General features: G+C 45.3%; 1 protein-coding gene across 3 annotated transcripts in view; it reads right to left on the bottom strand.

Annotated features, from left to right (window-relative positions):
• LOC104680321 (signal transducer and activator of transcription 5B) overlaps positions 1-12,879 on the bottom strand; it is a 90,776-nt gene that overhangs the window by 23,965 nt on the left and 53,932 nt on the right. For 2 of the 3 annotated variants that reach the window (XM_030924133.1, XM_030924132.1), the window contains exons 2-5: positions 11,647-11,784; positions 6,213-6,369; positions 3,449-3,538; positions 2,036-2,210 (exon numbers count right to left, since the gene is read on the bottom strand). In XM_030924133.1, the coding sequence (XP_030779993.1) occupies positions 2,036-2,210; positions 3,449-3,538; positions 6,213-6,369; positions 11,647-11,774 (550 nt within the window). In that variant the 5' untranslated portion in view covers positions 11,775-11,784. Of the gene's footprint in view, positions 1-2,035; positions 2,211-3,448; positions 3,539-6,212; positions 6,370-11,646; positions 11,785-12,879 lie in introns of those variants that run through there. The other variant, XM_030924135.1, reaches the window with a different exon arrangement.

The raw sequence follows: 12,879 nt of genomic DNA, 5'->3' as shown, positions 1-12,879 counted from the left end.
CACCTGGGCCCAGCCTTCCTATGCAAGGGGCCCAATTAGGTCTCTCCTGGAAATGTGCAGAAGCTTTTGGGAAGGAGGCCAGGGAGACAGGAAGCAATTTCCCTACTCCACTGGAGGTAGCTGAGCCTTCCCTGGCAAAAGCAGATCAACAGTCTGTGTTTCTGCTGAGTGAACTTGACAAATGGGACTGAGAAGACACTACATGATGGATCCAAACCTAATCCACCACCACGCACAGGAAACAGAAAAGTCAGGCACGGGATCAGAAATACTGTCGACAGTCTAAGGACTTGGGTAGGAATAACAGCCCCAAATCTTCTGTTTCCATTCTCAGAAGGAGCTGCCCTTCTTCTAGGGCCAGTCTAGGATGGGTTCAGATAAAAGGAAGACATGCTAGAATCATCCTATCAACCTTTACTCAATAACTGTTATGTTTCAGGCATTGTGCTGGCCTCAGGGTACAGAGATAAAAGATATAGTCCCTTCTTCAAGATTTATGTTCCAGTGGAGAAGACAAAGAGTAAATAAATAATATCACTATAGACATAAGATGGAACCTACATACATGGAATTAGAGGAGCATGTGCTATATGTGTGTGTGTGTGCTGTGTGTCTGTGTGTGTGGTGTGTGTGTGTGCTGTGTGTGGTGAGTGTGTGTGTGTGTGCTGTTTGTCTGTGGGGTGTGAGTGTGCTGTGTATGTGTGTGGTGTGTGTGTGTGCTGTGTGTGTTGTGTGTGTGCTGTGTGCGCTGTATATGATGTGCTGTGGGGGTGTGTGCTGTGTGCGTGGGTTTGTGTGTGTGATGTGTGTGGTGTGTGTGTGGTGTGGATGTGTGCTGTGTGTGTGTGCTGTGTGTGTGTGTGTTTGGAGGGGCTGGGTGGTTGAGCCAAAGCTTCTCTGAGACTGAGCTGGGCACGGAAGCATAGAGAGGAAACTATTAAAGCTCAAACTGCCAAATTGCTACAGGGTCAAGAGGGGGCGCTGGTGGGGCTCCACAGCCTCACCAAAAACTGAAGCTCTTTGTGCTCTAAGTACTAAGCAGGATTTATACCAGGCTAGGGGAGCTTTGTCCATAAGGGCTACCTAAGGGGCGTTAAGTGTACTCTATTCCAGGAAGACCTTTGTGAATAACTGCACAGAACATTAGAAATCAGTTACTACAAATACAGGTCCTTAGTACTTACACGTCCCTGCTTAGAAAGGTTTCTTTTCCTCCTTAGAGATAGGGTCTTACTATGTTGCCTAAGCTAGTCTGAAACTACTGGCCTCAAGTGATCCTCCTGCCTTGGCCTCCCAAAGCACCAGGATTGCAGGTGTGCAAAACCACTCCCAGCTTATAATTTTTTTTTTTTTTTTGAGACAGAGTTCTGCTCTTTTTACCCAGGCTGGAGTGCAATGGTGATATCTTCGCTCACTGCAACCTCCGCCTCCCGGGTTCAAGAGATTCTCGTGCCTCAGCCTCCCAAGTAGCTGGGATTACATGCATGTGCCACCATGCCCAGTTAATTTTGTATTTTTAGTAGAGATAGAATTTCACCATGTTGGCTAGGCTGGTCTCAAACTCCTGACCTCAGGTGATCCACCCGCCTCACCCTCCCAAAGTGCTGGGATTACAGGCGTGAGCCACTGTGCCCAGCCAGAAAATTTTTTAAACATGTAATTATATAATTTCTATTTATCATTTCAGTAACGCTCCACTTACAATATGCCTACTATATACAAAAGTATTGCCTGCTAGTGTTTATTTAGACTGTGAGCTCCTTCTCAAAAGAGGAAATGTCTTCCGTGGCGGCTCAGAAGCTTCCTGGATGTGGGGACCTGAGCAAGACACGCACTCAAGGGCAGGCGCCCTGCCATCTCCCCTTCCTAAATCTCATCCTCTCAGTACTGTCTTCAATGCAAATAAATCCCTGCTACTCAGAGAAAGGTTGCTGCCTCCGAATGGAAAATGGGCTTTCTCCCAACCCCACTGGAGCTGCTTTCCAGTCCCCACGCCCACCCTCAGGATGCACACTGTGCCTCCACTGCACCTCACCTTGGATCCTCAGGCTCTCCTGGTACTGGATGATGAAGTACTCCTGAGTCTGCTGCAGCTTCTTCAGCTCATTCTCTGTGTCCTGCGTGACCAGTCGCAGCTCCTCAAACGTCTGGTTGATCTGGAGGTGTTTCTGGGACATGGCGTCAGCAAGGCTTCCAGCTGGAGAACTACCCTGGGAACAGATGGGGGGCAGTGCAAGGTAGTGGGAATGGGAGGAAGCCTGAGGCCTTAATCCCCAGGAAAAGCCTATGCCAGCTCCTGCAACTGGGCTAAGACCCCAAAAGGTAAATTTTGAGTCGGGAGGAATAGCAAACGTCATCTGTGAGACACAGGGTGGAGTGGGAAAAGTGAGAAACAGGGGAGCGGACAGATCACGGTTCAGATCACAAAGCATGGGAGAAGCTTCCATTTCAGATCTGACCTCCACCAGAGTATCCTAAACGGGGTCCATTGAATTACCTTTGGAGAGACTAGAACATAACCTGTTCCAGTGTCATGTGGGTTTTCCTACTAATGAGGAGGTGGAGTGATTCCTCTTCCACTCACTGACCCAATGCAAGGACGGCATTAAGCATTAGGGAAGCCATGGGGAGGAGGGCCGTGTGAACACACGTCATCTGTGTCCTCACTCAAGATATTCTCATGATGGAATCATTTGCTTCCACCATGGAAGAGGCCAGACCTCTCACAGGCATCCTGGAGACCCCAGGATGAAGTGATGGGGGAGGCATAAACAAGGTCTCTGTGGACCCAGCCCTGTAAGTGACCTGGTCAGACAATTCCTTCCACACCTGATTCAGGGGTAGGGAAAAGTCTTTTCTAAGTATTCTCACCTGAATATGAGCATGCCTTTACTAAAAATTACTCAGTTGAGGTTGAATTACTTTGCACTTGTTCATATTGTTTTGTGGTTGCAATCTCATCAAGGTTATAAATCAGTTAAGATCCGACACCATATCTTCTATTTCTTTTCTTTTTCTCTTTTTTTTGAGACAGGGTCTCATTCCATCACCCATGAGTGCAGGGGTACGATCATGGCTCACTGCAGCCCTTACCTCCTGGGCTCAAAGGATCTTCCCACTTCAGCTTTCCGAACAGTCAGGACTACAGGCATGTGCCACCGTGCCCAGCTAATTTTTTTTTTTGTATTTTTGTTAGAGACAGGGTTTCACCATGTTACCCAGGGTGCTCTCGAACTCCTGGGCTCAGGCAATGTGCCTGCCTCAGCCTCCCAAAGTGCTGGGCTGCACTCAGTCACATCTCCTATTTCTTTTGTGCCCGTTAGGATGATGCTCTCTTTAAAGAGACACTAGTAGTGCACCTTGAGTCACCTTGACAAAGGTGGGTCCAGAGGGAGGTGGGTAAGAAGAGACTTCCTGACTGCCCTCCCCACACGTATGGGACACTCACATTGTTGGCTTCTCGGACCAATCTCTGCTCATTGTACAATATATGGCGGATGCAGCGGACCAGCTCCATGGGGCAGCGGTCATACGTGTTCTGAAAGAATCCGACAGCAGACATCAGTTTGTGCCATTCCACACTGTGGGCTCTAACCATGCCTCAGGATGGGGAGCCTCCTGAGGGACCTCCTGAATCACAGGAGACACTGTTCCTCCAATACCAACAGGAATAAGAAGGCACATCATGGAAACCCAATTACAGTGAAAAGGTAAGACTGTTTTACTTCTTTTTTCCTTTTTATTTTGAGACTGAGTCTCACTCTGTTGCCCAGGCTGGAGTGCAGTGGCACAGCCTCGGCCCACTGCAACCTCTACCTCCTGGGTTCAAGCGATTCTCCTGCCTTAGCCTTCCGAGTAGCTGGGATTACAGGCGCCCGACACCGTGCCTGGCTAAGTTTTGTCTTTTTAGTAGAGATGGAGTTTCACCATGTTGGCCAGGCTGGTCTCAAACTCCTGACCTCAGGTATCCACCAGCCTTGGCCTCCCAAAGTGCCGTTTTATTTTTTGCATCTTAATTTGCCTAAAGTATCTGGGGAACATTCTTAAAAATGGAATAAATAAGTTTTAAAAGCCTCGCCAGAGGAGACACTGGACACCACCCTCAACTGGGCAATCAAAACTACTACCACCAATGAGGGGACGAGGGACACTGCCCGTCTGGATATGATACCCGAGAAGGACACAACGTCACCTACAGTTGTCCCTTGGTATCTGTGGGGGCTGGCTCCAAGACCCTCTTGGATACCAAAATCTGCAGATGCTCAAGTTCCTTATGTAAAATGGCATCATTTTGCATAGAACCCATGCAATCCTCCCATACACTTTAAACCACCTATAGATTGCTTATACTATCTAACACAAAGGAAATGCTATGTAAATAGGTGTTCTGTCATATCTTTGTTTGTATTTTTAAAATCATTGTATTGTTACTTTTTTTCTTTTCCTGAGTATTTCTGAGCTGCGGTTGGTGGAATCGGAGGATGCAGAACCCACGGACGTGGACAGTCAACTATATTTAAAAGTCGGCTCAGAGATGTGCAACGTTAACGTAATCATGAGGAAACATCAGACAAACCCCAAATGAGGAACATTTTATCTTTAAAAAGCGGGGGGTACATGAATTATTATTATTATTTTTTGAGATGGAATTTCACTTTTGTCACCCAGGCTGGAGTGCAATGGCATGGTCTTGGCTCACTGCAACCTCCGCCTCCCAGGTTTAAGCGATTCTCCTGCCTCAGCCTCCTGAGTAGCTGAGATTACAGGTGTCCACCACCGCACCCAGTTAATTTCTGTATTTTTAGTAGAGACGGGGTTTCACCATGTTGGCCAGGCTGGTCTTGAACTCCTGACCTCAGATGATTCGCCCGCCTCGGCCACCCAAAGTGCTGGGATTACAGGTGTGAGCCACTGCACCCAGCCTACATTAATTATTTTAAAATGTCAATGTAATGAAAGACAAAGTAAGGTTCCAAATGGTTCCAGATTAAAGGAGATTAAAGAGGCATGATGACTAGATGCAGTATGTGGTCTTGGACTGGATTCTTGGCTGCAGCGGGAAAATACCCTAAAGGGCATGTTTGAGTTAGGTGACAAAATGGAAATCCAGAAGAGTACCTAGAAGTATTATATCAATGCTAAATTTAGTGGAGTTGATCAGTGTATTATAACCATGCAAGGCAAGGTTCATTCTTAGAAAATGCACAGAGGGGCTGGGCAAAGTGGCTTACGCCTATAATCCCAGCACTTTGGGAGGCCAAGGCAGGCGGATCACCTGAGGTCGGGAGTTCAAAACCAGCCTGACCAACATGGAGAAACCCCATCTCTACTAAAAATACAAAAATTAGACGGGCGTGGTGGCATGCACCTGTAGTCCCAGCTACTCAGGAGGCTGAGGCAGGAGAATCACTTCAACCCAGGAGGCAGAGGTTGCGGTGAGCTGAGACTATGCCACTGCACTCCAGCCTGGGCAACAAGAGTGAAACTCCATCTCAAAAAATAAAAAAAGACAACGCACAGAGGGACCGGGCATGGTGGCACATGCCTATAATCCCAACACTTAGGGAGGCTGAGGTGCAGATCACCTGAGGTCAGGAGTTCAAGACCATCGTGGCTTACATGGCAAAACACCGTCTCTACTAAAAATACAAAAAAAAAAAAAAAAAAAATTGCCAGGCATGGTGGCGGGAGCCTGTAATCCCAGCTACTTGGTAGGCTAAGGCAGGAGAATCACTTGAACCCAGGAGGCAGAGGTTGCAGTGAGCTGAGATCGCTCTACTGCACTCCAGCCTGGGTGACAGAGCAAGACGCCGTCTCAAAAATAAATACATAAATAAATAAAAATAAAAAAAAGAAAATGCACAGAGGTACTTACTGGTGCAGGGACACAAGGTATGCAACTTACTCTCCAGTGACTGAAAAACGTGTGTGTGTAGAGACAGCGAGGAGTATATGACAACATAAAAGTCAACAATAGGTGAATATAGGCATATGTGGGGAATCTTTGTATGATTCTCGTAACTTTCTGGAAGTTTGAAATTATTCTCAAATAAAAAGTGAAAAAAAAAAAAAAGACCAAAACCAAACAACAAGAACCTTATGCATGTACATATAACTCAACAATACTGGACTGAAGGAGAGAAAGAAAGTCTCTACAGGAAGAAGACCCCCAAGGGAAGATAATTAAGTGTGACCCCAGAGCCCACACCCACCTGGAGCTGCGTGGCGTAGTGCCCCAGCTTGATCTTCAGTAAAAACCCATCTTCCCCCACCTGGTGCTCCGCCTTCTTCTGCAGCTCCTGCACCAGGCCCTCCAGGAGCTGGGTGGCCTTAATGTTCTCCTGTGGATTATCAAGATCTATTGAGTCCCTAGGGGAAAAAAATTACATAATCTGTATACATACATGCACATGAGCCTGTATAAATGCAGCCTCAACACATCCCACTTTTTCTTCAACTAAAGTGATTTTTTTAATGCTCACTGCAAATTTTAAGAAACAGCCCGACAGAAATGGACTCAATGCCTACATTAATCTATTTGTAAGTTACTAAATAGTTGGATTATACTGTAGCTTTCATTCTTTTTAAAAAAAAATTTTTTTAACAATGTGCTGCCCTTCCTCCTTTCTCTCAATGATATGCTTGGTGCTTCTGCTATTTGCTCCGAGAAGTGCAAGGAAAAGGAAAGGGTTCTGTGTACTCTGAAGGAAATAAGGACTTGGATAATTTCCTATTTATAGTTACCCCTCACGGGTGGAAAGGAGGCACAAGGCCAAGACTCTTCTTCTTCATGTCCTTTCCAGCCTCAAGGAGTTTGGTATCTGCAGGTTTCTTAGGTAGAGATAGGTGAAAGAAGTTATTGCTACTTCTAAGAAGCCCTGGAAATGAGACATTCAGGCAGACAGTGCCTACAAGCATTTATATGAGTCAGACATATCACTAGTTGCAGACCCAGCACCTGAAGGCAATGCCAACTTCTCCGGTAAACAAAGGAAACCACGCTACAGACTCTGCATTGATTTCGAGCTATTAAACTGGTGACAGGGATTTGGATGGTCTCCCTCCCTCCTTTCTTTCTTTCCTTTTTTCTTTCTTTCTTTCTTCTACAACTTAGGCAACAATTTTTTATTTTTTTAATTTTTTTTTTTGAGACGGAGTCTCGCTCTGTCGCCCAGGCTGGAGTGCAGTGGCCGGATCTCAGCTCACTGCAAGCTCCGCCTCCTGGGTTTACGCCATTCTCCTGCCTCAGCCTCCGAGTAGCTGGGACTACAGGCGCCCGCCACCTCACCTGGCTAGTTTTTTGTATTTTTTTAGTAGAGACAGGGTTTCACCATGTTAGCCAGGATGGTCTCGATCTCCTGACCTCGTGATCCGCCCGCCTTGGCCTCCCAAAGTGCTGGGATTACAGGCTTGAGCCACCGCGCCCAGCCAACTTAGGCAACAATTGACACTGGAAAGTACCAAATTACTTAGTCACTGAAGAAACCAAACAGCTGTCAGACTGAAATAACATTCAATAACTGCTGACTGGGTCTGCAGCCAAACAAGATAGTGGTAGCTAAAAGGGTGCCATCCCTAAATCCCTGAAGATAGCAACTAATTTCAAAAAGAGGCACCAACAGGTGTATCAAAACAGTGATACCGGCCCAGTGTGGTGGCTCACGCCTGTAATCCTAGCACTTTGGGAGGCTGAGATAGGCTGACTGCCTGAGCTCAGGAGTTGGAGACCAGCCTGAGCAACACGGTGAAACCCCGTCTCTACTAAAATACAAAAGAAATTAGCCGGGCATAGCAGCGTGTGCCTGTAGTCCCAGCTACTTGGGAGGCTGAGGCAGGAGAACTGCTTGAACCTGGGAGGTGGAGGTTGCAGTGAGCCAAGATCGTGCCACTGCACTCCAGCGTGGGCAAAAGAGCAAGACTCTGTCTCTACAAAAACAAAACAAAACAAACAAAGCAGTGATACCATACTCCATCAAATAGTACACCCTAATCTGCACCTTGAGAAGGCAGTTAAAGCAAGTCAGATTTTAAATATGTGTGCCCTATGTATTAAATAGAATATGTATTAAATGAAAGGCTGGAAGGAATGAGGGCAGCCCTGTACCTGTACCTCTGTTTCAGCTGGCAACAATGCCCCTGGTCTGGAAACCCACTCTTTTTTTTGAGATGAAGTCTCACTCTGTCACCTAGGCTGGGATGCAGTAGCACGATCTCAGCTCACTGCAACCTCTGCCTCCCGGGTTCAAGTGATTCTCCTGTCTTAGCCTCCCAAGTAGCTGGAATTACAGGCAGCATCACCACGCCCGGCTAATTTATATATATATATATATATTTTTTTTTTTTTTTTTTTTTGAGACAGAGCTTGCTCTGTCGCCCGGGCTGGAGTGCAGTGGCCAGATCTCAGCTCATTGCAAGCTCTGCCTCCCGGGTTTACACCATTCTCCTGCCTCAGCCTCCCGAGTAGCTAGGACTACAGGCGCCCGCCACCTCGCTCGGCTAGTTTTTTGCATTTTTAGTAGAGACGGGGTTTCACCGTGTTAGCCAGGATGGTCTCGATCTCCTGACCTCGTGATCCACCCGTCTCGGCCTCCCAAAGTGCTGGGATTACAGGCTTGAGCCACCGTGCCCGGCCAATTTTTATATTTTTAACAAAGACGGGGTTTTATCATGTTAGCCAGGCTGGTCTCAAACTCCTGATCTCAAGTGATCCACCCGCCTCAGCCTCCCAAAGTGCTGGGATTATAGGCATGAGCCACCACACCCAGCCAGGAACCCACTCTTGAGAGGATCCAGTCTCTAAGCAAAACTCATAGAAGTCACGTATTGGTTCTTTACTTGAAACCTTAATTCTCTGTTAAAAAAAGACTTGCTTAGATGACTTAAACATAAAGAATTGAAGATTTGGCTGGGCCCGGTGGCTCACGCTTGTAATCCCAGCACTTAGGGAGGCCAAAGCGGGCGGATCACAAGGTCAGGAGTTAAGAGACCAGCCTGGTCAATATGGTGAAACTCCGTCTCTATTAAAAATACAAAAATTAGCCTGGTGTGGTGGCAGGCACCTGTAATCCCAGCTATTTAGAAAGCTGAGGCAGGAGAAAGGCTTGAACCTATGAGGCAGAGGTTGCAGGGAGCCGAAATCAAGCCACTGCAGCCTGGTGACAGAGGGAGACTCCGTCTCAAAAAAAAAAAAAAAAGAAAAAAAGAATTGAAGATTCTTCATTAAAATCTTTATATTCTTAAGAAAACCAAAGCTAAAAAAATTTCAAGTTTTCCTTAATATCAACACAAGTCTTTTAATTCATTCAGTGAGAACACCAAACGGGAACTCTGCTAAGTGAAATCTGAAATTAACAGAAACTTCCTACTCATGTTTTTCTAAATCCTCCAAATTAGGAAAACAGGAGAGAAAATGAAAAGGGAGTGGAAAGCACTAAACAAGGTATAGCTGACATTCTCATAGTTAACTCATTTTTTCCCCTCACTTAATTACATGAAGCTGATTTTTTTTTAATTGCCTAGAAAACTGCCTTTCTTTGGTGATCTTTAGTTTCTGAACGGAAATTTGCTACTAACACTCATTGCAATTATTCTAAGGCAACATTACTGACAGGTAGGTATATGGCCCTCTGCAAATAGCATCAAAGCTGGCTTCTCTGAGGGACTGTCAAAGAGGACCTCTGGCTAAGACGGTGAGGCTTGAAGTATCAAATGAATATGCCAGATCGACTGACTGACTGTAACTAAGCAGCAAGCTCCCAGACCCTGAGCAGAGCAGTGTACATCCTGCTGCCTGGTGTGTAATAATGATACCAATTAAAAACCTGCACTGTTAGTCGACTGCACTGTACTAATTCTAAAAGAAATTTAAAACAACTCTCCCCTCCCCCAAGTATGTAATCAGTAATCTGGAAAATAAAGAAAAATTAAAATGCTTGTCAAATCTACCACCAGAATGTAATCAGTGTTAACATTTGGGTATATTTTCGCTTAGTGTTTTTTTTTTTTTTTTCCAAAAGGCAATCTCACTCTGCTGCCCAGGCTGGAGTGCAGTGGTGTGATCTCGGCTCACTGCAACCTCTGCCTCCCGGGTTCAAGCGATTATCGTGCTTTAGCCTCCGTCTGGAGTAGCTGGGATTACAGCGACCCGTCACTACGCCCAGCTAATTTTTTGTATTTTCAGTAGAGACGGAATTTTGCCGTGTTGGCCAGGCTTGTCTCAGAACTCCTGGCCTCAAGTGATCTGCCTGCCTCAGCCTCCCAAAGTGCTGTACAGGCATGTACAGGCATGAGCCACAACACCCACCTAATTTTCTTTTAGTCTTTTTTTTTTTTTTTTTTGAGACGGAGTCTCGCTCTGCCGCCCAGGCTGGAGTGCAGTGGCCGGATCTCAGCTCACTGCAAGCTCCGCCTCCTGGGTTTACGCCATTCTCCTGCCTCAGCCTCCCAAGTAGCTGGGACTACAGGCGCCCGCCACCTCGCCCGGCTAGTTTTTTGTATTTTTCAGTAGAGACGGGGTTTCACCGTGTTAGCCAGGATGGTCTTGATCTCCTGACCTCGTGATCTGCCCGTCTCGGCCTCCCAAAGTGCTGGGATTACAGGCTTTGAGCCACCGCGCCCGGCCTCTTTTAGTCTTTATGTGTATATATAAAATACATATAAATTAAAAACACCAATGTCTCCACTGTTAAATTATTTTTAGTTTTTTGTTAGATGTAAATTTATTAAGAAATGTAAAATAATTTACATTTAATAAAATAAACTATAAGAAATAAATTATAATTAAATTATATGCATATTCACACCTATCTGCCCCTATTAAACACTAAATTATTATTATTTTTTTGACACAGGATCTCGCTATGTTGCCTAGGCTGGCCTCAAACTGCTGGGGTCAAGCAATCCTCCCGCCTCAGCATCCTGGGTAGCTGGGATTACAGATGTGCACCACCACGTCCAGTGAAACACTGAATTATTTGGAGATGAGGGCTTTAATTTTGTTTGTTTGTTTGTTTGTTTTGAGACAGGGTCTTGCTCTGTTGCTTAGGCTGGAGTGCACTGGTGTGATCATGAGTTACGGCAACCTCTGCCTCGCAGGCTCAAGTGACCCTCCCACCTCAGCCTCCCAAGCAGCTGGTACTACAGGTGCACACCACCACACCTGGCTAATTTTTGTATTTTGTACAAAGACAGGGTTTTGATATGTTGCTCAGGCCTTCCTTGAACTCCTGGGCTCAAGCAATACACCTGCCTTGGCCTCCCAAAGTGTTGGGATTACAACACAAGGTTGGGCTTTAATTTTTTTCATACAAATTCTACTACTTAGGACACTGCTAGGCATCCTATGGGCACTTGAAACATATTTGTTGACTGCTCTTTATTAGCAGTAATATTCTAATGCTTTTAGACAGTATTTACTATTAAAGGGAACAAATCCGATTTTAAAAATCCCAAGTTATTCCATTCCTTCAATCTAAGATGGGGTTAAATACGTTTCATGTATAAAAAGAAAATTTTTTAAAAATACCTTTTTATGGATCACATTTAAAAATGTTTAAAAATACAGCTTTGAAAGTTGCCATCATGACATCTTTCTAACCAAACTCTTGTGTTTCACAAAATATGATGCAAACATCCTTGTTCACCTACCAGGCTTGGCTTTCAATCCACTGGGATAAATAATGCCGCACCTCAATGGGAAAATGCTGGCCATATAACGCTTGCATCTGATGAAGGGCTTCTCCTTGGAGCTGCTGAGCTTGTATCCACACAGCCATGGTTTACAATCTGTTGAACAAACAATCAGTGCTTTCGGTGTTTTTTCTTTATTTTCCCCCTTACATCCACTAGAGTAAATATTCACATAGTTACCAAAGTAAATGTTTTTATTATTTATTTTTATTTTTTTGAGAGTCTTGCTCTGCCGCCCAGGCTGGAGTGCAGTGGCACAATCTTGGCTCACTACAACCTCCGCCTCCCCAGTTCAAGCGATTCTCCTGTCTCGGCCTCCTGAGTAGCTGGGATTATAGGCGTGCATTACCATGCTCAGTTAATTTTTGTATTTTTAGTAGAGATGGGGCTTCACTATGTTGGTCGGGCTGGTCTCGAACTCCTGACCTTAAGTGATCCTCCCACCTCAGCCTCCTAAGGTGCTGGGATTACAGGCATGAGCCACCATGCTCGGCCAAAGTAAATGTTTTTAGCCCTTTTGATAGACTCTTTAAAGACAGTATTCTTGATTTTAACTTTAAAATGTTTTCAAAATGTAGACACTCGGCCTGGCCATGGAAAGATACACAGTTGGGTCTATGAAGCTCTGACTACGAAACGTACTAAGGTCTTATAAGCAAAAGTACAAAAGGAGTATTAGGGAAAGAATTGCTAACTTTGACATCGTAGACATATTCTTTACTTTTGTTCAAAATTGTCAGCCATGGTAAGCAGCATTTCAACAGTAATAAATAATTAACGGAGAGGTTTTTTTTTTTTTTTTTTTTTTTTTTGGAGACAGAGTCTTGCTCTGTCACCCAGGCTGGAGGGCAGTGGCACGATCTTGGCTCACTGCAACCTCCGCCTCCCAGGTTCAAGCAATTCTACTGCCTCAGCCTCCCAAGTAGCTGAGATTACAGGTGTGTACCACCACACCCAGCTACTTTTTGTATTTTTAGTAGAGATGGGGTTTCACCATGTTGGCCAGGACAGTCTCAAACTCCTGACCTCAAGTGATCCACCTCAGCCTCCCAAAGGGCTGGGATTACAGGTGTGAGGCACTGCGCCCAGCTGAGAGATTTTTTTTTTTTTAATCACTTGTTTTAGATTTGTTATTTTGACTTCAGAAATATAATAAACATATGTCGTTTTGAAAAAGCCCAGTAAAAGAAA

This window comes from Rhinopithecus roxellana, chromosome 19, assembly GCF_007565055.1.
Source record: "Rhinopithecus roxellana isolate Shanxi Qingling chromosome 19, ASM756505v1, whole genome shotgun sequence".
Lineage (NCBI taxonomy): Eukaryota > Metazoa > Chordata > Mammalia > Primates > Cercopithecidae > Rhinopithecus > Rhinopithecus roxellana.
The sequence above is the reverse complement of the archived record's forward strand: the minus strand, read 5'-3'. Positions and strand labels throughout refer to the sequence as shown.